Below are 22,883 nucleotides of genomic sequence, written 5' to 3'. Positions count from 1 at the left end.
CATCTTTTCAAAGAACTAGCTCTGAGTTTCATTGATCTTTTCTATTTTTTTTTAGTCTCTCTTTCATTTCTTTCTTTTTTTTTTTTTTTTTTTAATTTTATTTATTTATGGCTGTGTTGGGTCTTCGGTTCTGTGCGAGGGCTTTCTCTAGTTGTGGCAAGCGGGGTCCACTCTTCATCGCGGTGAGCGGGCCTCTCACCATCGCGGCCTCTCTTGTTGCGGAGCACAGGCTCCAGACGCGCAGGCTCAGTGATTGTGGCTCACGGGCTTAGCCGCTCCACGGCATGCGGGATCTTCCCAGACCAGGGCTCGAACCCGTGTCCCCTGCATTGGCAGGCTGACTCTCAACCACTGCGCCACCAGGGAAGTCCTCTTTCATTTATTTCTGCTCTGGTCTTTATTTTCTTTCTTCTCTTAACCTTTGCGTTTTGTTGGTTTTTCTTTTTCTAGTTCCTTTAGGTGTAAGTTTAGGTTGTTTATTTGAGAGTTTTCTTGTTTCCTGAGCCTGACTTCTGTTGCTCTAAACTTCCCTCTTAGAACGGCTTTTGCTCTGTCCCAAAGATTTTGGATCATTATGTTTCTAGTTTCATTTGTCTCCAGGTACTTTTTTATTTTTTCTTTGATTTTTTTTCAGTGGCTCATGGTTATTTAGTAACATATTGTTTAGCCTCCATGTGTTCGTGTTCTTTGCAGTTTTTTCTTGTAGTTGATTTCTAGTCTCATACCACTGTCGTCAGAGAAAGAAGCTTGGTATGATTTCATTCTTAAGTTTATTGAGAGTTGTTCTGTGACCTAGCATATGATCTCTCCTGGAGAATGTTCCGTGTGCACTTGAAAAGAATGTGTATTCTGCTGGTTTTGGATGAAATGTTCTATATATGTTTGTTCCATCTGCTCTATTGTGTCATTTAGGCCAGTGTTCCCTTATTGATTTTCTGTCTGGATGATCTGTCCATTGATGTAAATGGGGTGATAAAGTCCCTTACTGTTATTATATTACTGTCGATATTTCCATTTATGTTTGTCAATATTTGCTTTATGTATTTAGGTGCTTGAATGTTGTGTGCATAATTTAGAATTGTTGTATCTTCTGTTGGAGAGATCCCTCTATCATTATGTAATCTCCATCTTTGTCTCTTGTTACAGTCTGTTTTAAAGTCTGTTTTATCTGATATACTTATTGCTACCCCAGCTTTCTTTTTGTTTCCATTTGTATGGAACACATACCTTTTTCCATCTTCTCACTTTCAGTTGGTATGTATCTTTTGATCTAAAGTTAGTTGCTTGTATGCAGCATGTATATACGAGTCTTGTTTTTTTATTTATTCTGCCACCCTATGTCTTTTGATTGGAGCATTTAGTCTATTTACATTTAAAGTAATTATTGATAGGTTTGTACTTACTGCCATTTTGTGAATTGTTTCTGGTTATTGTAGTTCTTTTTTGTTCCTTTTTCCTTTGATCTCTTGTGATCTGATGACCATCTTTAGTGTTACATTTGGATTCTTTTCTCTTTTTTGTATGTGTATCTATTTTAGGTTTTGGGTTTTTTTTATTTTAATTTTTATTTATTTATTTATTTATGGCTGTGTTGGGTCTTCATTTCTGTGTGAGGGCTTTCTCTAGTTGTGGCAAGTGGGGGCCACTCCTCATCACGGTGTGCGGGCCTCTCACTATTGCGGCCTCTCTTGTTGCGGAGCACAGGCTTCAGATGCGCAGGCTCAGTAATTGTGGCTCACGGGGCCAGCTGCTCCGTGGCATGTGGGATCTTCCCAGACCAGGGCTTGAACCCATGTGTCCTGCATTGGCAGGCGGACTCTCAACCACTGCGCCACCAGGGAAGCCCCGGAGTGGTTTTTTTTAGTAAATCTATTTATTTATTTTTGGCTGTGTTGGGTCTACATTGCTGCGCACAGGCTTTCTCTAGTTGCGGTGAGTGGGGGCTATCCTTCATTGTGGTGCGCAGGCTTCTCATTGTGGTGCCTTCTCTTGTTGTGGAGTACAGACTCTAGGTGCATGGGCTTCAGTAGTTGTGGCACGCAGGCTCAGTAGTTGTGGCTCGCAGGCTCTAGAGCGCAGGCTCAGTAGTTGTGGTGCACGGGCTTAGTTGCTCTGCAGCATGTGGGATCTTCCTGGACCAGGGCTCAAACCCATGTCCCCTGCATTGGCAGGCAGATTCTTAACCACTGCGCCACCAGGGAAGTCCTTTTTGATTTGTGGTCAGCATGAAGTTTATAAATATCAACATATAGATATATATCAAGACATATACATATATATATATAATCATATGTATATTTTTTGACTTGATGACTTCTTTTTTTATTGACTTATTTTATTTACATATTTGGCTGCATTGGGTCTTCATTGCTGTGCACAGGCTTTCTCTAGTTGAGGCAAGAGGGGGCTACTCTTTGTCGCGGTGCACGGGCTTCTCATCGCTTTGGCTTCTCTTGTTGCAGAGCACGGGCTCTAGGCATGTGGGCTTCAGTAGTTGTGGCACACGGGCTTAGTTGCTCTGCGGCATGTGGGATCTTCCAGGACCAGGGCTTGAACCCATGTCCCTTTCATTGGCAGGTGGATTCTTAACCACTGTGCCACCAAGGAAGTCCCAACTTGATGACCTTACATTCAAAAACATTCTAACCACCTTACGTTTCCCTACACACACTTTTAATTTTTTTATGTCATATTTAAATTTTTTTCATTTTTTGTATCCCTTAATTACTCTTGTGGTTGTAGATGAATTTACTATTTTTGTCTTTTAACCTTCCTACCAGCTTTGTAAGTAGTTAATGTACTACTACCTTTACTGTATATTTGCTTTTACCAGTGAGATTTTTCCTTTCATAATTTTCATATTTCTAGTTGTGGTCTTTTCTGCTTAGAGAAGTCTCTAACATTTCTTGTAAAGCCAGCTTAGTGGTGCTGAACCCTTAGCTTTTGTTCGTTTGTGAAACTCATCTCTCCTTCAAATCTGAGTGATATCTTTGCTGGCTAGAGTATTCTTATTTGTAGGTTTTTTCCTTTAATCACTTTAAGCATATTGTGTCATGTTCTTCTGGCCTGTAGAGTTTCTGCCAAAAAGTCAGCTGATGGTCTTACAGGAGTTCCCTTGTGTGTGGTCTTACAGGAGTTCCCTTGTGTGTAACTGGTTGCTTTTCTCTTGCTGCTTTTATGTCTTTCTTGGTATTTATTGTTATGCAAGACATCCTTATTTTTGTGTGTGCTTATCTCTTATAGAAAAGGCCACAAATGAGTACAACACTACAGAAGATTGGAGTCTTATCATGGACATATGTGACAAAGTTGGAAGCACTCCTAATGGGTAAGATGCCCACTCATGCCCACTGAATGTCTAGGAGCTTAATAACCTGTGTCTCTTATCCTGATGTAACTTTGGAAGGAAAATGGGATTTTTACTATTTCCTTTTGGGGGATAAAAGTAAAGACATGCTGGTGGCTGGATTTATGTGGTTAACCTCATCCTGAAAGAACAAATGAAAAGAATTGACCAAAAACTTGAAATATTAAAATGCATAATTAAAGCCTGTTACAGTAGGGACACACGTTAACAATGAATAGACTTAATTATTTAGAGAATTCCCCCGTGACTTAGACATGTTTAATAATGAAGTAGATAAATATAATAACATAATACATATATACTAAAAAGACCTTTCAATAATGAATAGGTAAATGCAATAAATCATAATGAAAAAAATGAATATAAATAATGGTGCTTTGGGGGTGGAATGGGGCAGTCAAGCTGAACTGATTATATGTTAGAAGTTTAGAAGACTGATGAAAGCATTTGTTTTAACATTACAGCTTTTCAAAGTGCATTCATGCATGTTTATACTTAAATCTTTTGAGACTATGTATCTTGCTAGTTTTTTTTCCCACAAGATAAGAATTTGCTGTGTGAAAGCTCAGTCTGTCTTGAAGAAATGAAAAGGTAATTTATATGATACTGTTCTCTTGTGTTGACTGACCTTTTTTGAAATGATGTGGCTTTTCATTTTTGATTTTGGAATGTACAACCTTTGCAACAAGTTTTCTTTTTCTTTTTTTTTTTTTAAGTTCTGCAGTCTATGAGCAATGTGTAAGATCATTTTATAGATTTAGTCCTTTAATGAAGTGACATTTGCAGGTGTATATATAAGGTATTCTGCTACCAAATAACTTTAAATTTAAAAGTAAATGTTTGAATTGAAATTCTGAACACTTAACCTTCTTCATTTTTTTAGAGCAAAAGATTGCCTAAAAGCCATAATGAAAAGGGTAAATCATAAGGTTCCTCATGTTGCTCTGCAGGCATTAACTGTAAGTGAAAGTCATGTTATTATTTGACCCAAATTTTAAATGTGTATTTATTTCAGTTAAGTAAGATAATATCTCAACATTTATATATTGATTTTTATTTTAATTAATAGCTTCTTGGGGCTTGTGTGGCAAACTGTGGAAAGATATTTCATTTAGAAGTATGTTCCCGTGATTTTGCAACAGAAGTACGTGCTGTGATAAAAAATAAGGTAAATTTTAAAAAGAGAAGAAATTTAAGTCATTAAAAAATACATATGCTGTATTATTTTAACTATATAAAGCATTAATAGAGTTGTATAGTAAGGGAAATCATTTTAAATAGATTTGAAATGAAGAAAGTTTCTGTTCTAAAATTTGTTATTTGCATTTGTAGCACCAAAAACTGTTTTCCTCCCCAAAGCATATATATTAGTGATAATAGCTGATCTTTATTGAGGGTTAGCAGTCACTGCTTTGAGCATTTTATGTATGCTACCTTGTTTAAAGCTCTTAACAACCCTTAGAAGTTAGATTCCCATATCATTCCTATTTTATAGATGCAGAAACAGACTTAAGAGAAGTTAAGTAACTTGTCTAAGGTTATGCAGCTACTAAGTGGCATAGTTGATGTTCAGATGCAGGTTTCTGTGACTTCGGAGTCCAAACTAACCACCATTCTGTCCTGATTCCCATTAGAGATGGTGAGCAAAGGGGCCCTTTATTTTAGAGCAGGGTGGAGAGGGTCTTCTTGATGGGGTTGTTATTAATTTATTTCTGTTAGAAGCTCTGAAGCACTATTCTCATGCTATTAGTGGCAAAAATGTCAGAATTTTAGTTTAGTTGATATAAAAAGCTTAGTCTAATATTGAGAATATTAAGAAAACATAAAAGAAATAACCTCTGAATATAAGATTCATTGTCATTGTATAAGACATAAACCTTGATGTTCAAAAAGGGTAATTTTCTAAGAAACAACTATATATTAAAATGTAAATAAGCATTTATCAAGTGCTCATTTAAGCTAAGGATTGCTAGACTTTTGTTGATGTTCATAAAATTAGAGAATTTTGGTGGTAATTCTCTTTGTTAAATAATTCAAGTACTTATTTTAACAATTTTTTTCTTTGCCTTTTCTTTAAAAGGCTCATCCTAAAGTATGTGAAAAACTGAAATCTTTAATGGTGGAGTGGTCAGAAGAATTTCAGAAGGACCCTCAGTTTAGTCTGATATCTGCAACTATTAAATCTATGAAAGAAGAAGGAATTACTTTTCCTTCAGCAGGTTCTCAGGTAAGAGATCATTCACACTCATGGTTGATCCTATAGTATTTTGAAGGTATATACCTTGGGTAAAAGCTGACAAAGTTTATCTTAGTCATCATTGCTCACCTGCACTCTACATGAGTCTATCTAGCGTAGTGCCTTATATTGAGTAGACATTGTAATTGTCAAGTGAATTACTTCTACAAATGAGAACTTTGAGAAGTGAATCATCCATAAATAATCTTTTTAATGCTACTCTGAATGTAGAGTCATGCAAAAGGCATAGATGTGTGAGAGAGCCCTTATGTTCAAGAAATTTATAGTCAGTTTGGAGGGTAACTATATACTTGTGAAAAATAACTAATTATAAGTAACAGATGTGGATGAGGGGTACACAATCTAGATGTCAGGAGGGAGAGGTTAACTACAGATTGGGATGGTGAAGAAGGTGAAGAGTAGAATTTTTAGGCTGGAATGTATTTCAATATGTAGAGAGGAGTAGAGAGGTCATCAAGGAAGGAATGACATGAACCAGTTCATGGACTTGAGAAAGCTCAAGACCTGTTTGTTGAAGAATGAATATGCCTGGAGTGAATGGTGTAGTTTACATATAAGATGGGGTGAACTATAAGATGAGAAATTTATTTGGGGATGTAGGGGGTAGCTTTAGTAGGACAGGGGTGGGAGCAGGGATCATGAGGCACAGAGTAGGTTGTTTATTTTAGTCTGTGGGAGAAAAACACTGTGTCTTGGCTTTTGCTCTCAGTGCCTCTTGTTTTCCAGGATGTGGGCTAGGCAAAGAGACTAAGAGAAGTACTGTATATTTTTTTAAAATTTTGGACTGTAGACTGAAGACACAAAAAGAACCTTTATATATAGCTGACCAGGCCTAAGGGTCCAAGGTAGAATTGTGAGATAAAAACCTGATAAGTAATAAAAGTCTAGCATTTTCCTGCTCTGTCCTTTCTGCAGGTCATTCTCAAAAATCTGTGTTAAAGAACCGGTTGATGGTTCAGAATCCTGGACATCTTTGTCTTCCATGCCTTTAAGTTTAACTATGACCTTCCTTAGTCCTCTGCTATGCCTGAAGAGCCACCACCATTCACACACAATGAGTAGTAAAAGGGGGCTTAAAGTCTATGCCTAGAGCTGCACCTTTTGTCTGCGTCCTCCCTCCTCTTCTCTTCAGTCATTTTCATGGCTTCTTGCTTCTGCTGCTCGCGTAGCCCTGCGCCTCTAGCAGTGTAGCACCTCTCACTGAATGAGATGCCTTGGACCACTGAGATCAGGAAGTGCAATCAGGAAAGATTCATATTTAAGTACTTTCTGTATGCCAGGTTCTGTGTCAGATACTAAGATTTGTGCAAAATGTAAGCCAGTTCGTGCCCTTTGTGATTTTTTAATGTTGTCTTGAAAATTCTGATGTTCTGTTTTAGTGCTTGAAAACAACTACTTAAAATTATCACAAAGACCTTCACTTTTAAGTGGAACTTAATTAACTTTGTAATTAGCATGAGCGAATAATCATAGAGCTTGTGTTTTCCTTGAAAAGGTAGTTGTGTTCATTTTCCTCATACATTACAGACTGTCTCAGTTCCTGCCAAGAATGGTACGTCATCGAACAAAAACAAAGAAGATGAAGATATAGCTAAAGGTAAAGAAAGGATCATGCACGTGTAATTTAGTGTTGCTAATCTAAAAACTAGTGGAGTCTGAAAAGTAAGAGAAACAATTGACGTGATATAAGATTAATTGAACTCATAATCGTTGTCAGTAACATGTATTTAATGTCCTACCTTTGACGAGATTACATTTCACCTTTTCTTTAATGCCAAAGTTATGAGTCAAGCACAGAAATATGTTCATGACTTGTCCTATATGGAAAGCTACCCATATTATAATGTCACAATCTGTTTGCTGTAAAAATAATAGCTGCTGTATATGACAGACTGTGATAATAAGGAATGAGCAAAAACTTATTTTAAAAAATGTCATGGTTCTCTGCCCTGTCCCCTCCCCCTTCCTGCCCCCACAAAAGCTAATTGTTTAGCCTTCAACTGGACAAATAAAGTATTCACTTGATTTATTCTTATTAAATAGCACATTATATAATATTCCTTATTAAAGTTTTAAAAAATAAGAATTAATTCTGTCTTGTTTTTTGCATTTTAACTTTTCAAACTAGCTATTGAATTATCATTGCAAGAGCAGAAGCAGCAGCACACAGAAACAAAATCCTTATATCCATCTGCAGAAATTCAGTCAAATAATAAAGTTGCAAGGAAAGTGAGAGCTTTATATGATTTTGAAGCTGTTGAGGACAATGAACTCACCTTTAAACATGGTGAAATTATTATTGTTTTGGATGACAGGTATGTTTTAAGTATTTCTGGAATATTTTGAAGTTATTAAGTATAATACCCTTAATTTAGAATGCTGGATATTCAGCTTTTGACTTTGGTGTATTTAAATCATACTAGAACCTTTTCTACCTTAGTTATTTTTTTCTCAAATTAGACTGGGTAGTGTGAGTTTCTTATTCTTTTGTTAAATTTGGTAATAAAATATTCTTTAGATCTTGGATTAAAAATGTATTAAATAATATTGTTTATTACAGTTGGGAAACAGAAATATTCAGTCATCTGAATGCATTTATGTTAGGAGTTGTATATACTAAAATTACTGGCAAAAAAAAAACTTCAGGAAGAGATATATAGCTATATTACCTTTGATCAGTGCAACCAAAAACTATTCTCAGCTCCTCTGCAATTCTTAATCTGCTACTTCCTCTCCCTCGCAATTTCTCTATCACTTAAAGTTGTAATAAAGAATAGATCTGTCTGTATTGGGCCTAAGTCTATTTTACTTTGCTTTTAAAAGTTGATGAAATTTAGCAGGAGTGAGACCTAATAGCTTGTTGCTATGAAGAGAGATTGCAAATGTATTTGGTATCCATTATAAATAACTTAGTAAGGATACATTAGTATATTTTTAAATGGGTAGATATACAAAATCGTTTTACTTTGCTACAGTAAATATTTATTGAGAAAATGTTATGTAAATAAGCTGTGTTTATAATAAAAAAAGTGAACTAGGGTACAGTTCTTTCTTCATGAAACCTAGAATAAAGTAAGGGAATTAAAGTTAGAGGTAATTAGGTGGGATGCAGATTGTGAATGCCGTAAGAGGTAACGTTATCATTTCCAGATTCTGTGGCTGTCCATTTACAAGGTCCAGGAGAATCAATGATCAAACTGTTAAAACTGATAAAAGTTCATCAGGTTGTTGGATATAAGCTCAGTATACAAAAATCAGTGGTATGCTTTAATCACAACTATTTAGAAAATTTGGTAGAAAAAAATATCATTCTCTATAGTCACAAAAATTATAAATGATCAAGGTATAAATAAACCTAACAAAGGTACATAAGGACTTTATGGAAAAAATTATAAAATTCTTTGAAAGATACAAAGGAATATAAATATATGTAATATATTTATGTAAATATAAATGGAGAGAGATACCATGTTTATGGTGAAGAAACCTTAATATTGTAAAGATTTAATTTTTCCAATGTTAATGCATAAACAGTGCATTTCCAATTAAAAACCCAATAAGACTTTTTTTTAGAGAACTTGAAAACATTTTAATTTTAACATTAATATGGAAATGTGAAGGTCTACAGTAACATAGAGAAGGTACTTTCCCTGCCAAGTATCAAGACATATTAACAAGCTGTAGTAAATAAATACATAGACTGTTGCAGCAGGATGGAATCCAAAAATAGGCTCATGAACAGATAGCAGCTTGCTGTTTGAAAGATAGACTATCATAAATCAGTAGAAAAATCGGTATACTATTAAGTAAATTTTGCTGGGATGAATGGTTTTTTATGTAGTATAAATAAAATTTGATTCAGCTTCACACAGCACATAAAATTTCATTCCAAATAAATTAAAGACTTAAACGTGGGAGAGGGATATAAAGGAAAACCTGAAACTATTAAACAAGTATATAGGAGAATAGGAGTTCAAGGATAGAGAAAGATTTCTTTTTTAAAAAAGTGTAGGGACTTCCCTGGTGGTGCAGTGGATAAGACTTCATGGTCCCGATGCAGGAATTTGATCCCTGTTCAGGGAACTAGGTACCACATGCATGCCGCAACTAAGAGTTCACATGCCACAACTAAGGAGCCCACCTGCCACAACTAAGGAGCCCACCTGCCGCAACTGAGGAGCCCATGTGTCGCAACTAAGGAGCCCGCCTGCTGCAACTAAGACCCAGCACAACCAGATAAATAAATAAATATCTTAAAAAATTTAAAAAAATTAAAAAGTGTAAACCATAAAAGGTTGCTAAATTTGATTATAGAAACAAAACAACATGCAATAAAAGAAAACTGTAAGCATATGTTAAAGGACAGTGACAGTTTGAGAGAAGGTATTTGCATAATGCAGACAGACAAATGCTATTCAGAATATATACAGAACTCCTACATATCCATGAAAAGAGACAAATGACCCAGTGGAAAACGAAAAGTGGACAGAAGGTATGAACGAGCAGTTTACAGAAGAGGCATATTGGATGCTCAGAAGCGCAGATGAGCACAGCAGTGAGAGATGATTTCTGCTATGTGACATCATGTGTTGATTGGACAGTTAACACGTGTGAGCAGAAATGACATTCTCACACACTGCTGAGGGAAAGGAGGATGGTGGATTGCCACAACCAGTTTAGGGAACATTTGGCAATACTAGTAACGTGTTCTGTGGCCCTGCAAGTCCATGTCTGTGAATAAGCTAGAGAATTGTTGCATGTGTGCCCTAAAATCTAGAATGATTATTGCCCCAATCTTCATAAGGGTGAAAGACTGGAAATAACCTAAATGTCCGCCTGTATGGGGATGGATAAATCAAATATGCCATGTTTGTGTGATGGATCTTTAAAAGGAATAAGCAAGAGCTGAAAGTATTGACATAAAATTTAAAAGATCTACAATGACTAGTATTTATATCTGTAGAGCTGGCTATAGATATCTATAGGTATATAGATATCTATAGATATATAGATATTTATATCTATAGAGTTTACTATATAGATATTTATATCTATAGAGTTTATTATATAGATATATCTATAGAGTTTATAGATATAGTAAAAGAATAAAAAATACACTTGAATGAAGGTGACATACCAACTTGATAGTGGTGGTATGAAGGATAGATGTGAGTTTGGGACTTGGGGATGTTGATAAAAGAAACTTCAGTGTTATTTATAGTGTTTGGTTTTTTTAAGGCCCAGAATCAAATGTGACCAATTGCTGATTGGTTCTAAATTTAAGTATGGGAGTATGGATGTTTATTTTATTTGTGCTTTTTTATAGTTCCTATTAAGTTTAAGAAGAACTACATTTAAATATAGTGGGATTTGAGCTGGTATTTTCAAAGTAGGCTAAATTTAATTTTTATCTTAATTACTCTTGACATTAGTGTACTGAAATGTAGAGTAACAAGTGACATTTTTATACTGAATTTTCAGTGATGCCAATTGGTGGAAAGGAGAAAATCACAGAGGAATAGGACTCTTCCCATCTAATTTTGTAACAACTAATTTAAACATAGAACCTGAGGCAGGTAAGTTAAGTCTGAGGGAAGGTTAAATCTATTGAAGTTTTTATTAACTTGAATTTTGTGGTTCAGTTTGAAATATAAAGTAGATTGGCATTTAACTCTTGTTTTAAATCATTTATTTATAAGCAATACAGTTTAACCTACTGCTTACCAAAATAAGGCGTTAACTTATCCCAGGTCAATTCCAAGAGTTATTTCCTTATCATTATATTTTAAATCCTTTGAGAGCTAATGTACAGAGGTACATTTAAGGCATAAAGTAAGCCGTGCTTGACCATGTAAATATTTAAATCAATGTAATTATGGTTTAAGAGGCAGTATGTGTTTGTTCAGTACAAAAAAATATTTGTTTTATTCATCACTGAAGCACAGTATTAAAGCGGGCCAGGGGTGGGGTGGTGGTTGGGAGAACTGGTTGACAAGTGCTGAGTGTGATTACAGGGGTTAGGAGTACGCCTACGTTTTAGACTTTTCCTCGCCTTGATTTGATCCTAGCGAACTCAGAACAATAACAAAGTCATGTAATCAAGGCAGTAGATCCCTAGTTCAGATCTTCTGAACTTCCCTCAATTTTGCAGCCATAGACCGTTCCCCTCAGCTGCTGCCAGCCATACAGAGAAAGCTTCCATTTGTTAGGCAGGCAGGGAGTTGGGGGGAGCTGAGTGTAAAGAATAGCTGATGCTAACACTAATGATGGTGAGGATCAAAAATAGAATTGCCCAGTGGTGTTTAAGCACTAATTTGTCAGGTGTTAAGCCAGATCTTTTTTTTTTTTTTTTTTTTTTGTGGTATGCGGGCCTCTCACTGTTGTGGCCTCCCCCGTTGCGGAGCACAGGCTCCGGATGCGCAGGCTCCGGATGCGCAGGCCCAGCGGCCATGGCTCACGGGCCCAGCCGCTCCGCGGCATATGGGATCCTCCCAGACCGGGGCACGAACCCGTATCCCCTGCATCGGCAGGCGGACTCTCAACCACTGCGCCACCAGGGAGGCCCTAAGCCAGATCTTTTGCTTGCACTATTTTGTTTAATGTTCATAAGTCTGTGAGATAGGTACTTTTGTTACCTCATTTTACAGATAAGGAAACTGATGCTGAGGTTATGTGGCTAGTAGGTGACAGCCAGGATACTAAAGTCAGCCAGTCTGCCATTAGAATGTACTTGTACTAACTGACTCACTCTGGACGTACTGCTTCTAATGCTTATAGTTCTAGAGAAAGAACTTAAATTGAAAGCTCTCTGCACTGTGTGTAACATCATCTTTGTATGGGTAGGGTGATGCATTCAATTAAAATGAAGTGTAGAGAGATGAATACTAGTACTCTGCCACTATTTATACTTTTTATTCCTCTAGTCGGACTCTCTAAGTAGGTATGAAAATTGGAGACACTAGTTTTAATAACTTGATAGACCACGCTCAGGGAATCCTATTCTATGGTGATTTCCCCTTGGCATAGGCTAGAGAGATTGAGCTGCAGGTTTTTTTGTTTGTTTGTTTGTTTTTTTGCGGTACACGGGCCTCTCACTGTTGTGGCCTCTCCCGTTGTGGAGCACAGGCTCCAGACGCACAGGCTCAGCGGCCCACGGGCCCAGCCGCTCCGCGGCACGTGGGATCCTCCCAGACCGGGGCACGAACCCGTGTCCCCTGCATCGGCAGGCAGACTCTCAACCACTGCGCCACCAGGGAAGCCTTGAGCTGCAGTTTCAAAAGGAAAAACTATTTGGGGTTTTCAGTAAGTCCTCATGTTATGCTGAGCTTTGCTCCTTAGGGCATATTTGAAAGTTAGCCAAATATTTGAAATAACTGTTGGGACTTAAAAGTTCTTTGGTTATATAAATTTTGATTATATTTTTTTTACTAAAATTTACTTTATTAAAATATAGTACATTATAGCAGTACTCCAGTGAGCATTTAAATAGTTTTTTGTATATGTATGTTTGTAAGTTATTTTTCAGCCTTCTTTTTCCTAGGAAAAGTTTTTGTTTTGTGTCGCTTTAACCATTATCAAAGTTAGGTTGAAATCAAGTCCATTTTTTTGTACATATAGAAAATAATTTTTTATAGCAAGGAAAGAGTGTAGAAGGAGTTCATAGATTTAACTCTGAAATTAGCTAATTAGATAATACTCTGTCTACTCTCATATATATATATTCATCCTAGTGATAACACTCAGTTTTCAGGAAAGTGCCTGTAATGACAGTTCCCATGAATATTGCTTACTTGTTCCTCTAGAATGTAAGTTCCATCAGGGCAGGGATTCTTGTCTGCTTTATTCACTGGTGTATTTCCAATGCCTAGAACAATGCCTGGCATGTAGTAAGGGCTAAATAAATGGTTGTGGCATGAATGAGTGAACATATGTAATAATTTATATTGATTATGAAATGTGATGATTATTTAAAGGGTTTCCATTTTCTTATGGATAATCACAGGCTACTTATAAATTAATGACTAAAATACCAAAGTAAATACTAAGGAACTTAAAGGTTACTTTGTTTCCATAGCAGCTGTGGACAAGTTGAATGTAATTGATGATGAGGAGGAGGAAATGAAGAAATCAGAGCCTGAGCCTGTTTATATAGATGAGGTAGGATCCTTCTTTTGTTTAATGGTTAAACTGTCGAGACTTAAAATGTATTATCCTTGAGAATGCTTGGAAAGAGTAATTTTTATTATCATTGAAATTAAAACTCTTTATAAAGTGTTCTATTACTTTTTTAGAATAAGATGGATAGAGCCCTGCAGGTATTGCAGAGTATAGATCCAACAGATTCAAAACCAGACTCCCAAGACCTCTTGGACTTAGAAGGTACTAAGTGAATATTAGTGATTAATGTCATTTAATGTTTTAGCTATTTATAATGTCTTAAATTTCTTCTACCTTGGGTTGCTTCCAGAGTTTAGAAATCTCTGGTGGGAAATAGACTGGTGTAGTAAATGAGTAAACATATTACTTAGAAGATGTTGCTATAAAACTGCCTATCCTGTCCAGTGAAGAAGTCTTTGCTTTTCTGTAATATCACTAGTGAAATTTGCAGTCCAAAAAAGGACAGGGCTTCCCTGGTGGCGCAGTGGTTGAGAGTCCGCCTGCTGATGCAGGGGATGTGGGTTCATGCCCCGGTCCGGGAAGATCTCACATGCCGCGGAGCGGCTGGGCCTGTGAGCCATGGCCGCTGAGCCTGCGCGTCCGGAGCCTGTGCTCCACAACGGGAGAGACCACAACAGTAAGAGGCCCACATACCGCAAAAAAAAAAAAAAAAAAGGACAGAATTAGAAATAACAGCATATTAATTGAGTCAAAATGTTAGAAATTCTTATTCCTCTTTTAATCCTCTTGGGTCATAATTTTAAATGTCAAAATTATACATGATCTGTGTTAACTTTGTAATGCAGTTATTTGATGCATGCTGATGTGTCTTTTTAGTCTTTAAGAAATCTGAAACAATTAAAACAAATGTCTTTATGCCTTTTTTTAATCCATTGGGAGAAAAATCTCTGTGATAAATGGATAAATGTTATTAAATTTTTTTTATGGAAGAAAGCCTGGTTATGAATATAGAATATTGTATCAATGTTTACATTTGGAGATATATAAAATGTTTTATTTTGAAATGGCTTAAATAAATGAAAAATGTTCATATCTAATCTGTACATAATTACATATTTTATACACTGTGACTCAAATTCCTTTTACTTTAGCTAACAATAGTTTTCTAGGTATTTTTAAGATTTTTGAGGTAACTCCAAATTTTAGTCTGCAAACTTAGTACTTCTAGAGAACATGGTGGGATTTCTGTTCTGATTTTGACTTTGCCTTGGTCAATGATATTAATGTTGGTGCTGAATAGTATTAAATTTGGTCTTTTATAGTCCCTTCTCTAGCATAAACTTAATTCTCTTTGTATTTTGCATGGTGTTGCATATTGGTGCTCCGTTGTTCAAAATTGTTGAAATTGACTTAAACTGGTTTTTAATTTCAAGATTTTAAAATATTTTTGTATTTACAGATATCTGCCAACGGATGGGTCCAATGATAGATGAAAAACTTGAAGAGATTGATAGGTGAGATTCTTCATGCAGGAAATAACAAATATAGTTTTCCTAAGTTTACTTGTTTTTGGCAGAACTTTAAGCTAGGGAGTTTTTGTGGAACTGTTCCAATCTTTTGAAATTGTTTCTCAGTTTCCAAAACTCTTACAAACTAATAGCAGAATGGTACTTTTGATTTTGGTGCAGTTTTTTTCATGGCAATATATTACACACAGAATGATAGACTCCAGCTCTTACAGTGCCAGTCTTCATTTTCCTACCTGCCTGGAGTTGAGAGATAATGAGTCGTGAAGAATAAAGCACAAAAATGAGAATAGGGATCTTAGGCAAGCATTGTTTTGTTATATAATGAGAAGTAGTATTTGTAAAACTTTCAAATGAAATTTCCTATGTGTTTGTGACCCTAAATCCAGTGTATATACCTTCTGTTCTCATTTTTGTTCCTTGTATTTCTATATCTCTGTTGTCCTTTTAATTTCATTATCCCATGTAGTCTTACACTTCCTTAGAAATAGTAGCACTGAAAGACAGACTGTCAGGGTTTTGAGCTTTTAACTTAGTTTTGCTCCTTCTCTTATTCTTCAGAACTTTCTATCTGAAGTCAGAGGGGGCAGCCATAGTGAATGGCAGACAAGGGAGAAGGCTTTAGTGTTCCACCATCCTCCCTTTCTGTTTACTGAACTTGTGTACAAAACAGCACAACAAGAACAGGAACTACTTTACTTCTTATCTGCCTTTACCAGAGAAGAGTAGTAGCAGCAAGATATTTTCTAGTCACTGAAGATTATAATCTTTGTTCCCTGGGACTTTTTTTTATTTGTTGTATTTTTTACAGAAATGAAAAATAAATCCCTGTCGCAGTAAATGAAATGTTGGTAGCAGTTTCATCACATTTTATTGATCTTATTTTGGAGAAAGCATTGAATATCTACCTATACATCTATTACTTTGGTTTCATTGAAGGCATGTTAATGGTCAGTGAATAATCAAATGGGAAAGATTAGAAAGAAAAATAGTATTATCTTAGGTGTGGCTAGGGGTGCAATTATTACAAACCTTTCTGGATCCTAAACATAGTCCATATCTTTTAACCCAGCAATACTAAATACATACGGATATATGCAAAGACCTACCTCTTAGAGTGTTCTTCACAGTGTTATTTATAACAAACTTGAAAGTAACTAAAATATCTTATTTATCCCCCCCTTAATTTTTATTTATTTATTTATTTATTTTTGGCTGCATTGGGTCTTTGTTGCTGTGCACAGCCTTTCTCTAGTTGCAGCGAGTGGGGGCTACTCTTCGTTGCAGTGCTCAGGCTTCTCGTTGCAGTGGCTTCTCTTGTTGCAGAGCATGGGCTCTAGGCGCACGGGCTTCAGTAGTTGTGGCTCACGGGCTCTAGAGCGCAGGCTCAGTAGTTGTGGCACGGGCTTAGTTGCTCCGTGGCATGTGGGATCTTCCAGGACCAGGGCTCAAACCTGTATCCCCTGCATTGGAGGTGGATTCTTAACCATTGTGCCACCGGGGAAGCCCTAAAATGTCTTTCAATGTGAGATTGGTTTAAAAAATATTCTACATCCATACATTCTACAATAAAAAGCATTACCATTGATAACTATTGACATGGAAAGATGTCATGCTATATAATGAAAAAAACCTGAAGATATGACAGTATAATTTTATTTTTGTTGATAAAAAATATCTTCAGAGAAAAAGGTCTAGAACAATTAAAAATTAGAGTGATATTTTCTGATATGAGTTAATTTTTTGAGTGAAAGCTCACCTGTTAACCAGTTCTCTCTTCAATTTCAGTTCCTGAATAGGCCAGCTGGCATTTTCCATTCCATGCCCACTAACTGCAGATGCATCTCCTGTTCTGGAAAATGCTTGCTGTTCTGCAACAAATTTTTATTGACTATTTACCTTGGTCAAACATTCAGAAATGAATAAAATATTGCTTCTTCCCTTGAATGGATCATTGTCAGTTTGTTTTTCCTTAAAAGAAAAACAACTTTACTGTCAGAATTTAAAACTTTACATTTCATTTCTGTCTGTCATTGTACAGAATGAAATTTTGTAACATTTATCACACTAGGAAGTTATATTGTGTAAACAATATAAATTGACCCAAAAAAAGTGTACATAGAGTTATTGAAGAGAGATCCATAGCTTGAACTTAACTATGTTCCAGGCTGTTCTAACGTTCTTTCCTTCTACCTTCCGAAAACTGTTTTCTACCACCTTAATCAAATTGCCCTTTTCATTCTTCTCTCGCATACCCTTCTCGTTCCTTTCACTTGCGTTAATTCACACTGTCCCACTGACCTGACTTAGTCTTCCTTTTTTTGCTTGGCCTCTCCATCCTTCCTCAGGTGCCAGCTTAAGTCCCAGCTTCTCCCTAAAGCCTTTTCAGTCAAATTAATCCCCTCCTCTAAACTCCTCTGTTCCCTACCTATTTCATTTAATTTTGCATTCAAATATATGCTATCTTACATCATTTGCTATTTTTCAGGTACTTAGCCTTGTCTCCCTAGTAAGTTGCAGTCTTTCTGAAGGAGAGGACCACACCTTCTGCCTAATTTCTCTGTCCCAGGATAGTGTTGTGCACAGTTTAGTAAAAATTTATTGTTTCTTTGGTATTATGTCTCAAATCCTGGAAGGTTATCTCAAATGTGCTCAGTCATCCTGCCCTTCTGTGTTCTCCTGGTGTTCATCAGTATACTGGGTTATGTGGACCAATTGCCTATGGTTACTTCTTAGTCACAAATTTGTCAGCATGGACACTAATTTCTGAAGCTTCTTGTGTGATTTATAACTGGTATTTCTGAAAATAGAGTTTGACCTCCTTTATACAGTCACACATACATGAGAGGAAACAGCACTTTTTGTTTGTTTCAGACATAACAGTCTCTGATAGAGGAAAGGTGACAAGTCCTGACAGGACTCAGTCCAGGTCATGTATTTGGGAGCCCTGTGTCTGGCTGCCTGCATTTGCCTCTTGTCTCTCGAGTCTCTCTGTGTACATATTTAAAAAGCTACATTTAATAAACAGACTTGTGGGTGCTTTAGGCCAGATAAAGTGGCCGTTCAACTTTTATGAACTTGTCAGTTGCAAAGGGAGTTCTTTATTACTCCCAGGGTAACAGGCAAAACTGTACCAAGTCAAAAGGATTTGCTTTGGAGTTCCTTGGGCAGATTTGAAGATGCAAATTTGAAAATGTTCTTATTTGGACCTGGTTTCACTCACTTTTTCAGAAGAAACCAGTGAACAAGCAGTAGAGACTAGTTCATTATATTGTTTTCATTTGCATTTTCAAGGATAATTATTCTTTTTTTTTTTTAGTTGATCCTTTCATGAGTATGAGCAAATGAAAATGTGTGTGATTTTGTTTGTGAATGTGCTTTTATCTCAGTCATATTGTATTTCATAGCAGGCTCTGGGCCTTGCCTGAGGACTTTCTTCTACTAAGATTTTTAATTAAGGCTTGGAGTCTTCCTAAATTTAGAAATTACTCTTTTTTGTAATTGAATTTCCAACAGAGACCTGTAACATAAGAAACAACATTCTCCTAGCACCAAAATTATGAATTGATGGCATTTTATGAGGTGTGGAAGGGAATTCCCCTAATATTATGAAGTCATATCAGCCTAGACATTACATGAATTAAATAATTCCTCCTCCCATTTTCCCTTTTTGAATATACTTTCATATATATAAAGAACCTTTTAAAATATAAGTAGAAAATGTGGTAAATTTTTAATAATAATTTATGTTGCTAAAAATTAAAAATATGCTTAAAATGCTTAAAAACTTTGAAGAGTATTAAAGTGCTTCCCTTCTATGTTAGGAAGCATTCAGAATTGTCTGAATTGAATGTAAAAGTCTTGGAAGCTCTGGAACTATATAACAAGTTGATGAATGAAGCACCAGTATATTCAGTCTATTCAAAGATCCATCATCCAGCACATTACCCACCTTCATCAGCTGGAGTTCCAATGCAGGTGAGCATTTTTGAGAACATTTTTCAAAATTTAAGAAAAGTTTTAAATTAAAAAAAAGAAAGCTTTAAAGCATAGTATTAAAATTTCTATGGTCTATGAATAACATGATAAAATTCATCTTTGTCAAAAAATGTTGGCTAAACAATTAGTGTTCACCAGGACAATTAGACACTGATATCTCACAAATACATTTTAGTTCATTTATAACATAATGAAGAGACCATTAAATATATGAGGGGAGTTCTGTTCTTCATAAGCTTTTGTAAATATAAAGCATAAATCCTTTATGTAAGTGTAAATCCTTTTTATAAGTATAAAGTATAAATCCTTTGATTTAGGACAGTGCCTGGCATATCAGAAGTTCTACAGATGAGGTACTGATGCTGTTCCTGTTGCTTAGCAAGCAAAATTTAACATTTCTTTTAAATTTCTGTTAAGATTTCTTTGACTTAGTGATTATTCAAAGGCTTCATTAAAGAACTCATTTTGGGGGCCTCCCTGGTGGCGCAGTGGTTGAGAGTCCGCCTGCCGATGCAGGGGATACGGGTTCGTGCCCCGGTCTGGGAGGATCCCATATGCCGCGGAGCGGCTGGGCCCGTGAGCCATGGCCGCTGAGCCTGCGCGTCCGGAGCCTGTGCTCCGCAATGGGAGAGGCCACAACAGTGAGAGGCCCGCATACCGCAAAAAAAAAAAAAAAAAAAAAGAACTCATTTTGGGGCTTCCCTGGTGGTGCAGTGGTTGAGAGTCCGCCTGCCAATGCAGGGGACATGGGTTCATGCCCCGGTCCAGGAAGATCCCACATGCCACGGAGCGGCTGGGCCTGTGAGCCATGGCCGCTGAGCCTGTGCATCCGGAGCCTGTGCTCCACAACGGGAGAGGCCACAACAGTGAGAGGCCCACGTACCACAAAAAAAAAAAAAAAAAAAAACCCCAACTCATTTTGTTCTCAGATCATGCTTTATATTTTCTTAGATGCACAACTTAAATTGTGCATGCATAACATATATGATGCAGGCATATAGATGCAGGTTCCATGAGCCATTCATGAACACCATCTTTTCCAGAACTTTACACCTTTTCTGTGTTTCCCAGCTGAACTGAATATTTATATTTATCAGTATCCAGTATTCTGAAACCTTTTTGAAATTTCAGCCAGTTAGTGGTTGAATTCAGAATGAGTTTGGATGAACAAATTTCATGTTAATTTACAAAAACTGATATGTAAAGGAGTGTGTGAAGGAGACACCAAGGAGAAAAGATAGAATATGGATGCATAATCTAGATGACTTGACACAACATAATTGTTAAGTAAAAAAAGGAATAGTTACTATGGTAACTCACATCAGACAAGATGCATTTATCAAATATGCCATGCCCTGAACTTTTGAAAATGATGAAAGAGTCATTACATATGAGGATAGAAAGAATTTCTGGGTGCAAAAGACAGCTGGAGTTTATTCAATATTGCTTGTTTTCAAAGAGTTATCTGCTGCTGCTATGAACATGGAACAAAAAGAAATGTTTGCACCATTGTGTTATGGGACTGTGTGTTGTATTTACTTCTTTGTGTGTCTGTAAAGGGTTATTTATTATTCTTATGTCAGGTTTTTCTGTTTAGTTGCATACTATTTACAGTCTGTGTTTTGCTAAGCATAACTCATTTCTTTAAAAAGCTAGCTTTCTATCTAGTTTGATTCTTCACATGATGCTATCTGTACTATTCGTGCATAATAGCATTTGAAATATTCAAAGTTCCTATTCTAATTTGAAAAAAAAGTTCATACTAAAAAAAGTTAGTGTAACACACCATTAATTGCATCTGTGAAGGCCACTCAGGAATCCTAACCTGCAGAAGAGGTCCACTGCCACCATCTCAGCCTGTGGTCAGTGGGCTGTTATGTGTCTGCTAAGGAGGTAATATGATTGTACTTATTAATGTCAGTTGATTTGGCATTTCTAGCATTCTAAATTTTCATGTCATTAGTCTTTGCTTTAAAAATAGCTTAGTTTAAAACTTATGGTTACCAAGGGGGAAAGGGTGGGGGAGAGGGTTAAACTGGGAGTTAGGGATTGACCTATACACGCTACTATATATAAAATAGATAACTAATAAGAACCTACTGTATAGCACAGGGAACTCTACTTAATACTCTGTAATGACCTATATGGGAATAGAATCTAAAAACGGATGGATATATGTATATGTATAACTGATTCACTTTGCTGTACAGCAGAAACTAACACAACATTGTAAAGCAACTATACTCCAATAAAAATTAATTTAAAAAATGAGCTCAGTTTAAAACTGGAGCGATTGATATTTATTAAACGTGCATTGTTTTGATGCTGTATTTGGTAAGCAGGTGGTAGATCCTGTGTGTTACCCTGGAAATTAAGTAGGGCACATATAAATATTCACAGAGACTTAGGCCATTTTGCTAGTTCTTAAGAGAACATCTCCTTTACCCATAGTTCTTCTTTCCTTTTGTCATATCTGTCCTGCAGGCAGGATGAAGGAGGCATTGGCAGAGAGGGCCTGCACTCTGCCTTGATACCATTTATTCTTCAACTTACTCTTTTAAGTTTCATTCTTAAGAAGTTGAATAGGTCACCTGAGATGGGGGTAAAGAAGGTCATCTCTCTGATGGTAACTTGAAGTGATACTGTGCTGCCTTTCAGGGGAGTATATAGTTTTCTGTGGCTCTTCAGCAAGACATGTTACTTAGTAATAGGCAACCTGGGTGGATTCCAATGTGCTCCTTAAAAGTACACCACCTCCCTTCCTTTCAACCCCCTGCAAAATAAAAGAACAAGTAAATCATTTGGCACTGTGATTTGGAAGCGCTCCGCTTTTTATACTAGGGTGGATAGATGGGTAGAATCAGATTGCTCCCCAAGGAAGTATAACATTTTATTTCATTTAAGTCTTTTAAAGTTTTAAATGTATTGCTAGGTAGTTGTTTGGGAGATCAGTGAGTCAACTTTTTCTCTTTGGTTAATAGACATATCCAGTTCAACCACATGGTGCAAACTATATGGGTCAAAGTATTCACCAAGTCACTGTTGCCCAAAGCTACAGCCTAGGACCAGATCAAATCGGTCCACTGAGATCGCTGCCTCCAAATGTGAATTCCTCAGTGACAACACAGCCTGCCCCAACTCCGTATTTAAGGTAAGTGTTTGGGAGCTGTGTTAATTTTGTAATTATATGCATTAAATTTTCACAGATTTTCAGAATGAGAATAATTAGACCCTTCTCTTTATAATAATAGTGCCCTCTTTTGCTATTGAGATGAAGTTGTAGAACTGCCCATTCAAGATCCCATGAAATCGGAATGGTGCTGTCTTAGCTTTGCTACCCATACTGAGATGGTGCCTAGACCTGGCTTATAGTCTGGGTCCCCGGGACAAAATAAAGCTAACTGTCCCTTACAGGACCCAAGCCTGTACTTGGGTCCTGTAAGGGTATACTTAGCATGGTGCTCTAATCAGCCTAGTAAAGTAGTCCCAGACATATTTTAGGAGCATGTACTCCTAAAAATCAGAAAACTTTTGTTACTTTGACTCTTAAAAAGAAGTGTGTTTGAGCTGTGGAATTTGTAGTCTTAAGTTTTCATACTAACTTCTATTCTGAAAA

General features: G+C 36.5%; 1 protein-coding gene across 2 annotated transcripts in view; it reads left to right on the top strand.

The window, feature by feature from the left end:
* Positions 1-22,883, top strand: part of STAM2 (signal transducing adaptor molecule 2) — a 53,769-nt gene that overhangs the window by 26,915 nt on the left and 3,971 nt on the right. The window contains exons 2-13 of one of the 2 annotated variants that reach the window (XM_060107319.1): positions 3,244-3,328; positions 4,251-4,326; positions 4,437-4,535; positions 5,448-5,594; positions 7,152-7,221; positions 7,753-7,939; positions 11,106-11,200; positions 13,702-13,781; positions 13,916-14,003; positions 15,202-15,256; positions 19,093-19,246; positions 22,249-22,418. In XM_060107319.1, the coding sequence (XP_059963302.1) occupies positions 3,244-3,328; positions 4,251-4,326; positions 4,437-4,535; positions 5,448-5,594; positions 7,152-7,221; positions 7,753-7,939; positions 11,106-11,200; positions 13,702-13,781; positions 13,916-14,003; positions 15,202-15,256; positions 19,093-19,246; positions 22,249-22,418 (1,306 nt within the window). Of the gene's footprint in view, positions 1-3,243; positions 3,329-4,250; positions 4,327-4,436; positions 4,536-5,447; positions 5,595-7,151; positions 7,222-7,752; positions 7,940-11,105; positions 11,201-13,698; positions 13,782-13,915; positions 14,004-15,201; positions 15,257-19,092; positions 19,247-22,248; positions 22,419-22,883 lie in introns of both variants that reach the window. The other variant, XM_060107318.1, reaches the window with a different exon arrangement.

Source organism: Mesoplodon densirostris, chromosome 8 (assembly GCF_025265405.1).
Source record: "Mesoplodon densirostris isolate mMesDen1 chromosome 8, mMesDen1 primary haplotype, whole genome shotgun sequence".
Lineage (NCBI taxonomy): Eukaryota > Metazoa > Chordata > Mammalia > Artiodactyla > Ziphiidae > Mesoplodon > Mesoplodon densirostris.
The sequence above is the reverse complement of the archived record's forward strand: the minus strand, read 5'-3'. Positions and strand labels throughout refer to the sequence as shown.